We start from the raw sequence: 15,359 nt of genomic DNA, 5'->3' as shown, positions 1-15,359 counted from the left end.
GATACAGGAAGCTGTGAGGTAGTAACATCCTCTGTTTCAATGAGAGATCTAACTGGTCTTTGGGACATCCCAATTAGAAGGAACATGCAATAACCTGGCAATATCCTCTTCCACTCAGTGGCAATCTGCTGTGTGTTCTACATTAATAGTAGGGCAGAAAGAAAAGAGAGAAAACAGATAATAGTAGTCAGATGTCTATTAGAGAACACATTGCTCTCGATCCCAGAATTTTGAAAAAGGTTCCTTCAAAGACACTTGAAGGCATAATGTTGTGAAGCTTCATGTGCAGGGATATCCTCTGGTTAGCTGTATGCATTACAGCTTCTTGTGATGTATGCTTGAGGAGCAAGGAATACCCAGAATACATCCACCTTTCATGGAGTGGTGGGTGAACAGAGTGTAGGTCAGGAAATGAAAAAACAGAGTTCGGATGAGGTCAAATTTACGGAGGGTGGATACCAGGAGACAGTTCAAAAGAGCTTTGGGATGGTGAAGATGACAAAAGCAGGGATGTCAGTTTGAACAGAAACGACACAGAGGCATGGTTGCAGTTAGGGTTATGAGGAATGGAGCAGATATTTGGACAACCAGAGCTATTAAGTGAATGAACTCCAGTAGGAACTAGGTTGGTGACATCAACAGGGGCAGGATGTATGCAAAAAAAATCATCTTGAAGCTTGAAGTGAGTGACGCAGAACTGAGAGCCCCAGCAGTCAAGTTGCACTCTGCAGTTCAGCAAAGAAGTCTCATCCTGAATGCAGAGTCTGAGTGCAAGTATCCTAGCCAGTGAAGGGCCAGACATAAGCAGAGGGATCTGCACCGGTTGTTTTAATCTCGTAGTTTGAGCAAAGTTCAGAGAAAAATCTACCACCGCCAGCCTGGGAATTTTAAGCAGAGATAGAGAGATGAGATTGGGAGATTAAGGGCAACAGTGGCCAAGAATGTGTGGGGAAGGAGTGGGAGCCAGTGAGAACCTACCAGGCTAGAAGCCATCATATGCTATCTATTAGAGGAACTATGCTTGGTTGTCGAGTGGCCCAGCTGGATGATCTTTTTTGTATTGATTCCCGTGAGGTGTATCAGGTGTAGTTCTAAGACTTAGTCACTCTGGTGCCTGTGCTACAGTTCAAAGCAGCCCAATTATTGGATTCCTGGTGTTTACAAGGTCAGATACCTAATTGGCAGTTTTTGAATGGAATCGTACACTAACTCTGCACAAGAAATGACGATGCGCAAAGCAATAAGGCAGAAGTACCAACCTGCCACCCAGACCCCTCTGAATAGGTTTGAATAGAAGGAGGGAGGCATTTCAGTTAGAAAACAGCTGCTGTTATCTTGGTGGATTGTGACAGATCTGGGGAGGTCTAGCATCAGTGAATTGGCTCTTGGAATTTATGGTGTTAAATCCACTTTCTGCTTCTCGACCAAGGAGTGATGTTTTATAAGGCTGTGTTTCTAACAGTAGCGCCAGCTGCCAGGAGGTGTCTTGGGAAATCCAGCCATGTGCTGCACTTTTATTTCAAGCCAAAAGGTTTGTAAAATTAGTTTAACTCGAGACTGAATCTGGACTCAGGCTTAGACTTGAGAGGCAGAATTCTCACTGTACTTTACTCTGCAATCAACTCAAGCCTCCATATTGCAGTTATAGCACACAGGTGGCTGTTGAATGCATGTATGATGAATAACACGAGGAACTGCTGATGTGACCAGCCTCAGTGGTATTGGTTTGCAGATTGATCAGTTTTCCTGTCACAAGGTTCCTGAGCAATATTTGAGAAATCACAGTGTAATGATTAGCTCAAGATGTCATTCAAACCATAACCCGCACCCCCCTTCCATTCGTGGTACTGTGCATTAGGTTAGAATTTTGCAACTCAAGGGTGTTCAGTTTACCAGAATTTCTAATATTGGCTGCTTTGTGTGGGGAAGGATGTCTTTTCATGTGAATGTTGCCACTAGAGGGTGTGCACGTGCAGACTATCTTCCTGTCTGCATGGAAACAGCTGAACTTTCCAAACAGCTACTTCCAGAGCAGTGGATGTAAGTGGCTCTGCCTTTGGATAAGGGGTAAAGTCTGGATCCCTTATGTTTGCTTGGGTTCTTGTAAAAAAAAATCCCTTAATGTTAGTTTAAAGTAGAACCAGGAATTTTAGTCAGCTTTCAGACCAATATTTTCCTCTTGAAAACTCCCAACAACAAACTTGCTGGCTGCCACATTTACCCAGACAGCAACATTTAAATTGTAATTGATTTGGCAATTAGCATCTTGGAGCTCAAAAGGTCATTGGTAAAAGCCATACTTTGGAATGTGGGCACATAATGCAGAACTGAGAGAGGGCTGAAGTATTAAAGATGACTTGTTTTGGATGAGGCATTAAACCAAGGCCTATTCAACTCCACCCCAAGTTTATCCTCCGACAATACACAACCATCTCTGGACTGAGAAGTGCAAACGATAAAAAAAAGAGAGATGCAATGGAGGCAAATTAATTGAGAAGAAAATGAATTGTGGTCGATAAGTGCAATGGGAAGACTTTGAAGCACTGGAAAATGGATAGCTATGCTAGCAACGACAAAGGAAGCTCACTAAAAGGGGTTAATTTCTCATGTTTTTCCTCACAATGCTCAATACCATTCAGCCCACTGAGTCTCTACTGGCTCTTGGAGTAATTCCGTCAGTCCCATTCCCCCAATTCTTTCCCTGCAATCTAGCCTCACTCACATGCCCATCAATGCCCCCCATCCCAACTCCACTGACACTCACCTGCACTAAGGTGTAACTTACATTAGCCACTTTACTTACCAGAACATCCTTGGGATGTGGGAGGAAACCAAGCCCATAGGAAGCCCATGCAGTCTCAGGGAGAGCGTGCAAACTCCCTACAGACATCACAGGAGGCGAGGATTGAACTCGGATCACTGAAACTGTGAGGTGGCAACACTTCCCACTGAATTATTGTCCTGCCTTGCACTTGCTTTTTATCTTAAATCATCAGTTTTGGAAAAGGACAAATCTAAATCACAGAAACATTGACTTCAACAGCTCAATAGGAGTTCATTTGGCCTATTGTGTTATTGGTAGATCATTGAAAGTGTTGCCCAATCAAAGCTCAGTCTCCAGAATTTCCCCATAAACCTGTGCCTTAATTCTCTTTAAATTCTAATGCAGGATTAGTGTAAATGGGTGGTTGATGACTGGTGCAGACTCTGGGCCAAAGGGTGTTTCCAGGCTGTATCTCTCTATGACTCTGAGTGTCCAGAGGCCTTTGAAAACTCCTGTGGGATGTGCTTTCACCACTCTTTTAGGATGTGCTCTCCAGATCATGGGAGCTGCCTGTGTGGAGAAATGCTGTCTCATTCTCCTCCCTGGATCTTCGGATAATTTTATTTGTAGATCAGTGATGCTTGTTTACAGACCCACTTTCTAAATTCAGCTGTTTCTCCCCATTGGCTGTACCTAGATTTGTAAAGGTTAAGCATGACTTGTCATCCACATTCTATTGCTCTTATACCCCATCTGAAATAACCCATTTAGTTTACGTGACCTCTCCATTGCTGAAGTGCATCACTTCATATTTTGCTTTACCAAACTGTACCTGAAGTATGTCTGCCCATTTCAATAACCCTCCTCTGCACTCCTAAATTTGTATGCTATCTTGCTCACATTGCATTGCCGTTTTGTATTGTTCCGCAAACTTCAAAGATGTGCTACTCAAACACAGACTATTCACACAGTGTATGAGAAAAACAGTGCCCCCCATACCAATCCACAATATAATTTCTATAGTCAAGCTGTAAATCGTAAATTAGCACTCCCCCTGTAATGCAGGAAGAAGAAGAACAGTGAAGCATCTGAGAATGATCAGGTTAAGCAAGTCTGATTGGATAGCACTTTCCAAAGTAAGCTTTATGGTCTCTACCAAATCATTTCTCTACACTGTAAACGATAGGGAAATGATCCCTACGGGGAAACTAATCAAAGACACTACTGTGGTTCATTAATAGTTGGTCTGCAGAATTGACTTGTTGCCATGGTCATGCTTCACTCAACATGAGTAATTTACTGGCAATGACTACAGTAGTAATGATATTTTTGCACGTTTGAGATACAAAAGGCACTCTGCTTGTGGTTATATGGGTGAGCAGTTCTACTTGGGCAGGGAAAGTGAATCATCCTATTTATATATCCAGAGGATATTATTTTATCTGATTGTTCCAGCTGATATTTTTTATTTTACAGCTTCCCATCAACCATGTGATACGAGTAAAATGAAATAAGCATTATGTTGAATCATTTTTTTTGCTGCATGCATCGTGTGATGATATTGGACAGTTGCAACCAAGCAATTTAGCCTTTCTTTCCATAAATATTCCCTGCTTATTCCAGTATTTCTTTTATTATGTAGTGCCTTAGAAAACAAACAGTAATTTCCTTCATAAACATCCTGTAATTCATAAAGTTAGGCTGAAAAGGCAAACAAAGAAAATCTTTGAGTTTTTTTTAAGAGCAATGGGAATCCAACTGGATTTGGCCCCAAAAGGCTTCTTGAGTTATAATGGTCACTTCCTCTCAGTGGATCTGTTATCCATGTAGTGGTGAAAAATAGATTGAACAAGCTAATGTCAAGTTATGGTGAAACCCCATAGTGGTCCAAACATACCCTGTTCCTCAATTATCTGTTTGTATTAAGCTACGTGGCTGGAAGTATGATCACATGACGTGTATAAAATAGATTTATGTTTTCTGGAGTGCAATGTGGTGGTTTTCTGATCTCCTGACCCAACACCCTTCACAAACCATCAACTGGTTGATCCTCTTCCTCCCAAACTTGGCAGCCTTCACATAATACAGGAACTGCCCCACACCTACTCAGTGACCTCCATCTGTCTCACTGATACTTTGCATCCCAGTCACCAGCCCCTACGTAACTCAGTGACCGTCTTCCTCAAAATGCTGTTTCCCCAATACCCACCATCCAATCTCCAAAGTCCAGCCTCACTCCCCTGCTACCCACCAGCTCAAACCTCACCTGTTTCTTCCCATGAGATTGGCATTAGAATAGCGGGAAAAAGAAGGGCTTTTCATGGTGTAAGGCCACCTGACAGTGAGCCTCAGGCGTCGCTGAATATTTAAGCAGCAAGTCCATGACCAAAATAGTCACCGACATGATGCACTTCCCTGATCAATGTAGCTCTCTCTCCATCCCTACATCTCTATCACACACTCTCAACATCTTTTTCTGTAATGAGATTCTTAAATAGAAATATTATTGTACTTCTATATTCTCTTTCTTTCCTCTGATTTCATCCTCTCCTCCCTTCTCCAATGATCTTCTAATTCAATCACAGTCACAATCCTTTCTACGTTGCATCCGCAATTACCTGCATTCTAAATTATTCCAACACTTCCGAGAGCAAATGGTGCCTGAGGTGCTGTCCGTTGGGGTTTGCATGTTCTCTCTGTAACTGCGGGTTCACCCCGGGTGCTCCGGTTTCCTCCCACATCCCTAAGATGTGCTGCTTGGTAGGTTAACTGGCCACTGTAAATTGCCACTGGTGTGCAGGTGTATGGTGGAATCTGGGGGGGACGTGTCAGTAATGTGGGGAGAATGAAAGTGGGATTAATGTAAATAGGTGCTTGATGGTCAGCATTGATTTTGTGGGCCGAAGGGCCTGCTTCTGTGTTGTATGAGTTTACGATACTCCATAAGCAAATGAAAACAGAAATATAATGGCTTCCAGTTCATGCCCTACCACAGAAAGCAGTTCAAACCAACTTGTAAAGCATATTGAAGAAGGATGTAGAATTATTAGGGCTGTGCAGAACAAGGGTTATGGGGAAAAAGCTAGGCTAATGAATCTGGATGATCTGTCACGATCATGTTGAATGGCAGTGTAGGCTTGAAGGGCTGAATGGCCCACTCCTATTTTCTATGTTGCTATGGTCCTATTTAGAGATACTTACAATGCTGACGGTACTACATAATTTCTGCCCTCAGGGTCCATTAACAAACTTGTGTGCTATTCCTTCTGAGTGAAGCATCATTAACCTGAAACATCTCTATTTCTCTCCCCACAGATGTGCCTGACATGCTGAGTATTACCAGCATTTTCTGTTTTTTTTAAATTTAAAATTACTAAAAAACACTTGTGGAATGAAATTTAGTCATGGTCTGTAAAGATAGACTGTGGGAAGGTATTTGAATGGAGACGTAAGGAGAGAAAATAGTCTTAGGGAGGATAATTGAGAGATGAAAAACTCCACTGCTGTGATAACATAATCGCTGTTGTAATAGTTATTAATACAGTGCTGTCACTGTGAGTACAGACTTTACTCTGTTTCTCCAATTTTGTATCATCTCCATAGATTTAACTTGGTGAATGAACAGACTAAGTTTTCTGAAGTCTGTGATAGACAAGCAAATAGTCAGTGATATACACACAGGCAGACAAAATAAGATAGAAAATCAAAAAAAAACTGCAGATGCTGCAAATCTAAAATAAAAAAGAAAGTGCTGGAAATACTCAGGGAGTCAGGCAACATCTGTGGGAAGAGAAACTTTGAACTGAAACATTAACTCTGTTTCTCTTCCCACAGATGAGACCTGACCTGTTGAGTGTTTCCAGTATTTTCTGCTTTTAAAATAAGTTAGACAGAGTCAGCTGTAGACAGACAGACGAGCAGTGATGCTTACACAGTTAATGATAGACCCAAATAGATAGTATCAAGCATAGGCAGGCAGGTAGCTGATGTATAGCAGTTAACCTTTACAGATTTGGCTTGAAAAATATTTGTGATTATATTTGTTAATTAAATTGAGGGCAGAAATTGTTCAGCTTTCTTGGTATTGTGAGTCTCTCTGGATGGGAGCATAAGTTGGAAGTGAAGCTACACCAGCATAATTCCAACTTGTTATCCATTGATCGTCTAACCTGGCTCCAAGCTAAATTGTAGCACTGCCTCTCAATGGCTGCTTGTTGATTACTACACTGATACTTTATTTTTCCCTCTGCTGCCACCTCCCCCAACCAACAGGCTGAAAATGAGAAGCTGACTTGGCGGGATCGAGTTCTTGGCTATCTGGGGAACTTCATGACGATTCTGTTCATGGTAGGATTGGCGGCACTTTTTTGTCGCAATATCGGTCTTAAGCAACATTTTATTGAATAAAATGTTTTGTTTTTTGAAAAATATCAAAAATGAAAAGTGCCTCAAGCTCAACAAAAGCTGTTGTTGGAGGCAACACCACCCAAAGTGAAATTTGTGAATGCAGATAATCCTAAATGTATTTTTCTGTGCAGATTGGTCTGACATTTTCTGCTGTTTTTGGAGTGATTATATATCGAATCTCCATAGCGGCAGCCATGGCGATGAGTGCACATGAGGGCACAAAGTCAAACATCCGGGTCACAGTGACTGCAACTGCTGTCATCATTAACCTTTTGCTGATTCTTATCCTGGATGAGATCTATGGAGCTGTTGCTGAGTGGCTGACTAAAATGGGTAAGTCCACTTTACAAGATCCATCCAACAGGAACCAAAGAATCAATGCTGTGCCAAGTCAAGTTGAGTTGATTGTCATGTGCACAAGTACAGTGAGGTACAGGTACAATGAAGATCTGGCTTGCAGCAGTATCACAGGCACAAAGGTATAGACAACATACAGAATATAAATTGTGCATAAATTATACAAGACAGTGAAGAGAGAAAGAAAAAAAAGATCTTGTGCAGAAGACAAAGACACAAAAGTTTATGGGAGAGTGCCTCTAGTGAACCATCCCTTTAAATCCACATTATTGATGATATAATGATTAGGGTTAATGTTTCTAAAACAATAAAGGAAATAGTTAGGTCAGCATTTTTTTTAAAGAATTTTGTGCTCAGCTGGGATAAAAGATCGAGAGGACTATGGTTCTTTAAAATTTATCTTCGGGGCATGGATGTTATTGTCTGGAGGCTCACTCACTGGTTATATTCTAGACGAGATCAGTAGATTTTTAGATGTTAAAGAATGAAGGGGTGCGGGGTTAGTGAAGGAAATTGACACTGAGCTGAAAGATCAGCCACATCTTTTTTGACGGGACCGAAGGTTTGCCCATCTCTTGATATCCTGAAAAGGAGGTGGAGGTGGAAGTAAAATTTAGTTAATTTATAGAGAAACCTATGAGTCGGGATGATTTTGAAGGAGCATTCAATACAACCCTGATTGAGGAGAGAAGGTAAGAGGTTTGGTCCCAAGCGGACAGAGGCTCACAGCTCAGAAACAGGCCCTTTGGCCCACCATGTCGATGTGGACCATTAAGTACCTATCTATACTAATCCCATTTACCAGTTCACAGCCTTAAGCACTTGTCTAGGTTTAGACACATTTGCTCTGGGAAATGTTTCTCCTTTTCTGCCCTATTTATGCCCCTTGTAATTTTTCTATAACTCTGTCAGGTCCCCCTCAGCCTCCAACCCTAAGGAAAACAAATCCAGCCAATCCAAACTCTCCTGACAACTGAAAACATTCCATCCCAGGCAACATCCTAGTGAATCTCTTCTACACCCTTTCCGGTACAATCACATCCTTCCAATAGTGCAGTGACCAGACTATTACAAGTTACTCCAGCTATGACCTCATTTTCCGTCTTGGGAATTTGCAGCCTAACGGCATGAACATCGAATTCTCCCAATTTAAGTAACAAAACCCCCTCACCCCCTCCCCACCATGCCTCTTTTCTTCCCTTTGCTCACCTATGTCTCTTTTCTCTCCTCACCTACTTTTTTTTCTCTCCTCCCCTCCCCCCTTGGGGCACCTGCCTCCATACCTCATATCTCAGCGGCACGGTAGTGTAGCAGTTAGCATAACGGTATTACAGTGCCAATGACCCGGGTTCAATTCCGCTGCTGTTTGAAAGGAGTTTGTACGTTCTCCCCGTGTCTGCGTGGGTTTCCCCCAGGTGCTCCGGTTTACTCCCACATTCCAAAAGATGCACGGATTATCAAGTTGTGGGCACGCTGTGTTGGTGCTAGAAGTATGGTGACACTTGCGGGCTGCCCCCAGCACACTCTCAGATTGTGTTGGCTGTTAACGCAAAAAAGATGCATTTCACTGTGTGTTTCGATGTACGTGTGACTAATAAATAAATAATATTATTATACCTTTGACCCATCCCCTGCTGGATCTGCTCTCCCCTCCTCCCCCGCACCTGCCTATCACTATCTCTTACCTGCAACTACCTATAACCATCTTGTGCCCACCCTGCCTCCCCCACTGCTCTGCTTTTCCCTCATATATTGGTCTTCCCCTTTTCCTATCTTCAGTCCTGAAGAAGGATCCTGACCTGAAACATTGACCATCTGTTTTTCTCCAAGGATGCTGCCTGGCCTGCTGAGTTCCTCCAGCATCTTGTTTTTTCATCTAGATTCCAGCATCTACAGTCCTTTGTTTCTCCAGCTATGACCTGACCAATGTGTTACAGGTTGTACCAGAATCTCTCTGCCCCTATATTTTAAGCCCTGGCTAATGACAGCAATTGCGCAGCAAAGAGTTAGATTATCCTGCAAACTCCAGTCAAAGTTAATTTCAGTCATTACTTCACCCTTTTGGGAGGATTTTCACCCTTGAGAACATGTATCCCACACTAAAATATCCATGCACCACTACTGCATAATTAGAGCTGCCCTTTTTCAGATGAGGCATTAAAATAAAACTCAGTGTACCTGTCCAGGTAGATGTGAAAGATCGCAGGACACTGAAACTAAACAGAATATTCTTAGTGTCCTAATGAACATTTCTCCATCAGCCCATACCACCAGAGCTGAACCACTCAGTTCAGGTGTCAACTTTGCCTGCATAACAACAATAGCTGCATGTTGGAAATAGTTCCTTGTTATGAAGCACTTTGGCATGTCTTATAAATATGAAGATGTGCTGCGTATATGCAGACTTTTTTTTCTCTTATATTTTTAAAAAAGGAAGATTTGCTATCATGCAACTGCTTTTGCAAGGTCCCAAACCAATCTGCTTGTAATGCAGTACTTTTAAAATATAATTGTTGCTGCAATGTTGGAGACAAGAAAACAATTTGTACCCATCAAGCTCTCAGATACTGCACAGAATGATGACCAGTTATAGTCAAACTCAGATAATTCAACCTCCCATTGCTTGGAAATCCCAGTGGTTTGGCATCTGGCTCACTGGGCACTGATTCCGATGCTTCCTTTGACACATCTGGGCCCTCGTTCCTGCACTCTCTTTAAACTCGAGGGTTCCTATTTCCTGCGCTCCTTTTAACACACCAGACCCCTGGTTTCCATAGTCCCTTTCACACAGGGACATCAATTCCTGTGATCCTTTTAAACTCACCAGGGTCCTGTTTCCCAACCTCCATTGAAACTCATCTGGTTCTGATTCCCGCACTCCCTCTAAACTAACCAGGTCCACCGGGAAGTTTATTACACTGCTGTGTTGTATTTAAAAAATAGTGAATTAGAAGTGTGTTAGTAAAGGGGAATAGCATCAAAAAGTCTGGAAAGTTACCAGTCCAGTTCCACCAAAGTGTGCTGGATTAACAGAGTTTAATTGTGTGTTCTTTAGATGTGATGATTGAGGGATTAATGTTGGTTGATATAATGGCAGTACCTCCTCTGCTCTTCCTGAAAAAGTTCCATGTGACCTTTTGCATTCAATGAAGGAGCAGGCAGAATTTTGGTTTCATTTCTCAACTACAAGGTGACACCTCTTGTACCGCAACACCCTATCAGCGTTCCATACAAGTATAAGACTTCATTTCTGTGCTCAAGTCTCTAGAATGGGAGGTGAAGCCCCAGATTTCTGATTCAGAGACAGCTGGACTGCTCTAGAGTGTGGTCCATGGTGGTAACTCAAGGTAAAGTGGCTACTGGATTATGGTTTTGTGAATGGGAAAAGAAGTAAAACAAGTTAATGACCAGCTACAGTAAAACTCTGATAATTCACCTGATAATAACATACTGCATGACTCTTTTGCTTGTTGAAGTGTACTTAACAGTCTAATACATTGTATGTCAATGAGCAAGAGAATCCCATGGAAACTCTGGCTAAGACTTGGCACAACCTCAAAGATTTTGCCTCTCTCATGACTCAATGTTTATCCAAATCAGGAAGCCTTGTGGAGCTTGATATTCAAGTAGAAATAAAAATGAGTATTAATAGTTTTTAAACATTTTCTGATATTAATAGTTCATCAAAATCTATTAAATATACTTCGAGCTGTTTGTTATCTGTTTGTTTTTGCAGAAGTCCCCAAAACAGAGAAGATCTTTGAAGAAAGATTAATTCTGAAGGCATTCCTGTTAAAATTTGTCAACTCTTACGCTCCTATTTTCTATGTGGCCTTTTTTAAAGGACGGTAAATTTCAATGATTTAATATTCTTTGGAAAGAATAAGTAGCATAGCTCGCATTGGATCTTAAATTCTCCTGATTGGCTTGTGTGCAATTTAAAGCATGTTTAAAGAAAAATCACCAAGGACATTCCAAGTGATGGTCTTATAAGGAACGGAAAACTGGTAATGGCTGTGCTTGTATTGATTGCCGGGACTCTAAGCTTATGACCCATTCTGAATTATAAACTTTTATTTAGCTTGGTACTAGTTCAACTGAACTGTTATTTTGTTCCTCAATTTAGATTTGACTGAGTATTTAGAAATTCTAAGGAATTTATGTTTTCAAACAAATAGTTTATATTATTGCAGGTATAAATTTATCTCATGAGGGAGTGCTAATTGAAAGTGTTACCCATGTCACTTTTGGTTGATAGTTTTCCTGTTTTGGGATGTTTTGCTGCTATATAAATACAACCTATTGTTGTATACACTCCACTTGATATTCAGTCTTATTGAAGTCAACGGAACTGAATATTAACTCTGAGTATAATTGGCTGCCAATTTACTTTACATTACTGCCTAAGATTAGCTTCTGTTGTATTTATATTTTCAGAAAATATACAAAATGGCATCTTATTCATCCTAAGCTGTTAGTCTCACTGAGGAGTAGCGGTGCATGGGAAAGTAATATCATGCTGCTGTTGTTGTGGATAGTCTAACTTTGAAGTAAGGCCACAATATTATGATCTAACTGATCACCTGATGCACTTACTGCTTTCAAAATTCATAACTTATATTAAAATGAATAAGTAACATGATAGGGCACAGTTGTATGTTGAAGTATATGATAATTAATACATCTTCTTGGCAGGTTTGTTGGTCGACCTGGAAGATATCTTTATGTCTTTCATGACTATCGAATGGAAGAGGTAGGAGGAAGAAGCAGAATTTTATATAGTATTGATGTATTATGTAGTTATTGTAGTATTGAATAATTCTGTGGAATTTGTCATATAAAGTTTAATGATTTATATGCTGTAAAATAAAACACTTTCACTTTCCCTTCACTTCTAACCAGTGTGCCCCTGGAGGTTGCCTGATTGAGCTCTGTATCCAGCTCGGCATTATTATGCTTGGAAAGCAACTTATTCAAAACAATCTCTTCGAAATTGGAGTTCCGTACGTACTGTGACTGATTCTGTTTGTCTTTCAAGTGTTTTCTAACCAAAAGGATTTCTTAACTCATACTGCAACTTCATATATTGTATGTACACCAGCAACTAAGCCTAGATAACACTCGGTGAGCTTATCCAGTTACTAATTGAATCTACAGATCTGAAATACCTCTGAAAGTCCTGATGAAGGGTCTTGACCTGAAATGTCGACTGTTTATTTCCCTCCATAGATGCTGCCTGACCTACTGAGTTCCTCCACCATTTTGTGTGTGTTGCTCCAGATTCCAGCATCTGCAGAATCTCTTGTGTCTCTGAAATACCTCTTTGATGTGTACGGGCATTAACTCAGAACAGCAATAGAGGAGCGAAAGTTGGTCTCATATCCTTGGGGTAGATCCTTTTATCAAGTTTCTACTCACAATCATCATGGCAATGTTTTCTTGAGTGAGAACATGATTAGACTAGACTCAAATAATGTGAAACAGAGTTGAATGCCTTGTCAATAGTCACGGTCAACACTTAAACATAAACATTTGCAACTTATGCTAAATGCTGGAGGGAGCTCATTAGACTACATATATCCTACCATGTTCAGGAGGAGAACAGAGATAAGCAGCAAAAAAATGAAGCCAGACTTGTTTTTTTTCCAAACAGAAAGATTAAGAGTGCAGCAAATGGAATTTTTCAACATAATAAAATGTCTCAATGTAATCTTAGTGGTGAAAGCAACGAGACTCTTAGCAAAGGAGAAGGGTTATTTGAAGGCAAGATCACTGACGGTATTTTCAATTAGTGAAGGCAAAGTGAAGGTTTTAGGTAGGATATTCTGTTATGAGTGTCACAGTATGCAGTGTGCAAACTCTCTGATTGAAGATAGTGCTAGGGTAGGAAGCTGGGCGAAATTAGAGAGACCGAGGGCCTGTTATTACACGGGATACTTGGGGTTGCAGCCACCAGCACCATGCCCATTCAGCAATGTTTCCCTTTCCTAATTGCTGTTGTACAGGTGTTGATGATCTGCCAACTTCAACTGCTGCAATCTGTCGGTGAAAGAACTCCCTCAGCAAAGTTCTAAGTTTTGACCCAGCAGCAGTTGTTACAACAGCAACTGTTGTAACAACCTCCTACAACAATTGCCTGAGTAGAAGGGCAAATTACTGGTAATGATGTCCCCAAGTCCCTACTGTCCTCATTCTATTAAAGGATAGCAGATTGTATGCTTGGGCGGTGTTATCGGTCTTGAAAACCATTTGAAAGGTGTTATTTATTGGTGGAGGCAATGAATTTTAGCAGCATACCAAGCAAACAGGCTATTGTCCTAGACTGTGTTCTGCCTCTTCAGCATTGATGAGGTTGCAATCATGATGGAAAATAGAAATGTGAGCAAAATAAACATTATTTTATGAAGTGTGACAGAAAGCTTAAAGACCATTCAGAACAGCTACACACAATAATTGGTAGAGTGTTCGCTAAATTAAATATCAAATTAGTAGATAAATGCTCCATTGTGCTTAAGCCATTTTCTGCTGCATGCATAAAGGAACTTGACTCTAAAATGCTCTTTTAATCCATTTCAGTTTTAAAAGTTTTAAATTGTCATAATTTCAGAGTGGAGTTGATGTTTTTGCCGCGCCAAGTGCATGATCTTATCAAACGTTATGTTTTCAATTTTGTGCCTGAGTTATGGAAACATCAATTTGGGTTTATTCTGCAGGAGGATGAAGAAATTGTTCAGAAAGCTAAAGGATGAAAGGGCTGAAACCAAAGTATCGAGTAGTCAGGATGCTATTAGAGAACCACAACAATGGGATCTAGACTACAATTTGGAGCACTATGTTGGCCTGACGCCAGAATATATGGAGATGAGTGAGTTTTGTTATTGAATATGAATCCTGTTTATATATTTTCAAATAGATCTATCAAGTTTGAAATGAAGTAGGAAAGTTTGTCCCATGAGATGAACAAGAGAAGTTGTGGAATAAGCCACTTGTTTAACAAATGCAATTAATTAATAGAATAACAAACTCACAATTGGTTCAGGTTTTTTTTTGCATCACATAAAATGGGTTACTTTAATTTTGTGTGACAGTATACAACAAGTGGTAGTGAATTTTCATTCCCACTGAATTCAGTGAGTGAGAGCATGGACAGAGTAAAGTCGGGGAAGACATTGACGAGTGTGCAAATCAAGTAATAGAATAAGAATCTAATAAAATGGATTGCTATACAGTGAGGGGATATCCTATTAAGAAGAATTAAACTGTGGGTGTGGCAATATGCACAGTGTCCATAGTAAAGCAGGGGAGGTGGAGGAAATCACAAAGACCAGACATACTTAGGATTACTGAGACATGAGTGCAGAAAAATTAGAAATAGGAATTAAATATTTCAGAATATAACGTACTCAGAAAGGGAAGAGGGGCAACAGAAGGGGTGCAGTATTGGCACATGTTAGTGAAACAAAATGTCAGTAGAAACAGGGACACAGATAGAAGGAAGACAAAACTTGAATCCACATATAGACAAAGGATTTAATGACACTGATAAACAGAGAGTACACACCATCTAATGGTGAAGTAATAAATAAACAGACAAAGGAATTATTTTTTAAAAATGTTAAGTAATAATTCTAGGCAATTTGAACTTCCTCATTATTGATTGGACAGAGAGGTGGGCAAAGGAGACCAGAGAATGAAGTTCCTACAATATATACAGAATTCTTATTACTTCCCTTTGCAAAAAACCAAGGGAAGATTTCATCTTGGTCGACTAATGAAAAACAAACCATAGCAGATAAAACAAGTAGGGGAACATCTAAGCGCAGTGACCAAA

At 40.5% G+C, this 15,359-nt stretch overlaps 1 protein-coding gene across 1 annotated transcript in view; it reads left to right on the top strand.

Moving 5' to 3' along the window:
• Positions 1-15,359, top strand: part of LOC127580305 (anoctamin-2-like) — a 96,468-nt gene that overhangs the window by 63,526 nt on the left and 17,583 nt on the right. Inside the window, exons 16-21 of the mRNA XM_052033591.1 lie at positions 7,037-7,111; positions 7,303-7,504; positions 11,265-11,376; positions 12,224-12,281; positions 12,431-12,531; positions 14,242-14,393. Of these exons, the coding sequence (XP_051889551.1) occupies positions 7,037-7,111; positions 7,303-7,504; positions 11,265-11,376; positions 12,224-12,281; positions 12,431-12,531; positions 14,242-14,393 (700 nt within the window). The remainder of the gene's footprint in view (positions 1-7,036; positions 7,112-7,302; positions 7,505-11,264; positions 11,377-12,223; positions 12,282-12,430; positions 12,532-14,241; positions 14,394-15,359) is intronic.

Source organism: Pristis pectinata, chromosome 19, assembly GCF_009764475.1.
Source record: "Pristis pectinata isolate sPriPec2 chromosome 19, sPriPec2.1.pri, whole genome shotgun sequence".
NCBI classification, from domain to species: domain Eukaryota; kingdom Metazoa; phylum Chordata; class Chondrichthyes; order Rhinopristiformes; family Pristidae; genus Pristis; species Pristis pectinata.
This window is presented reverse-complemented; position numbering and strand designations above follow the sequence as displayed.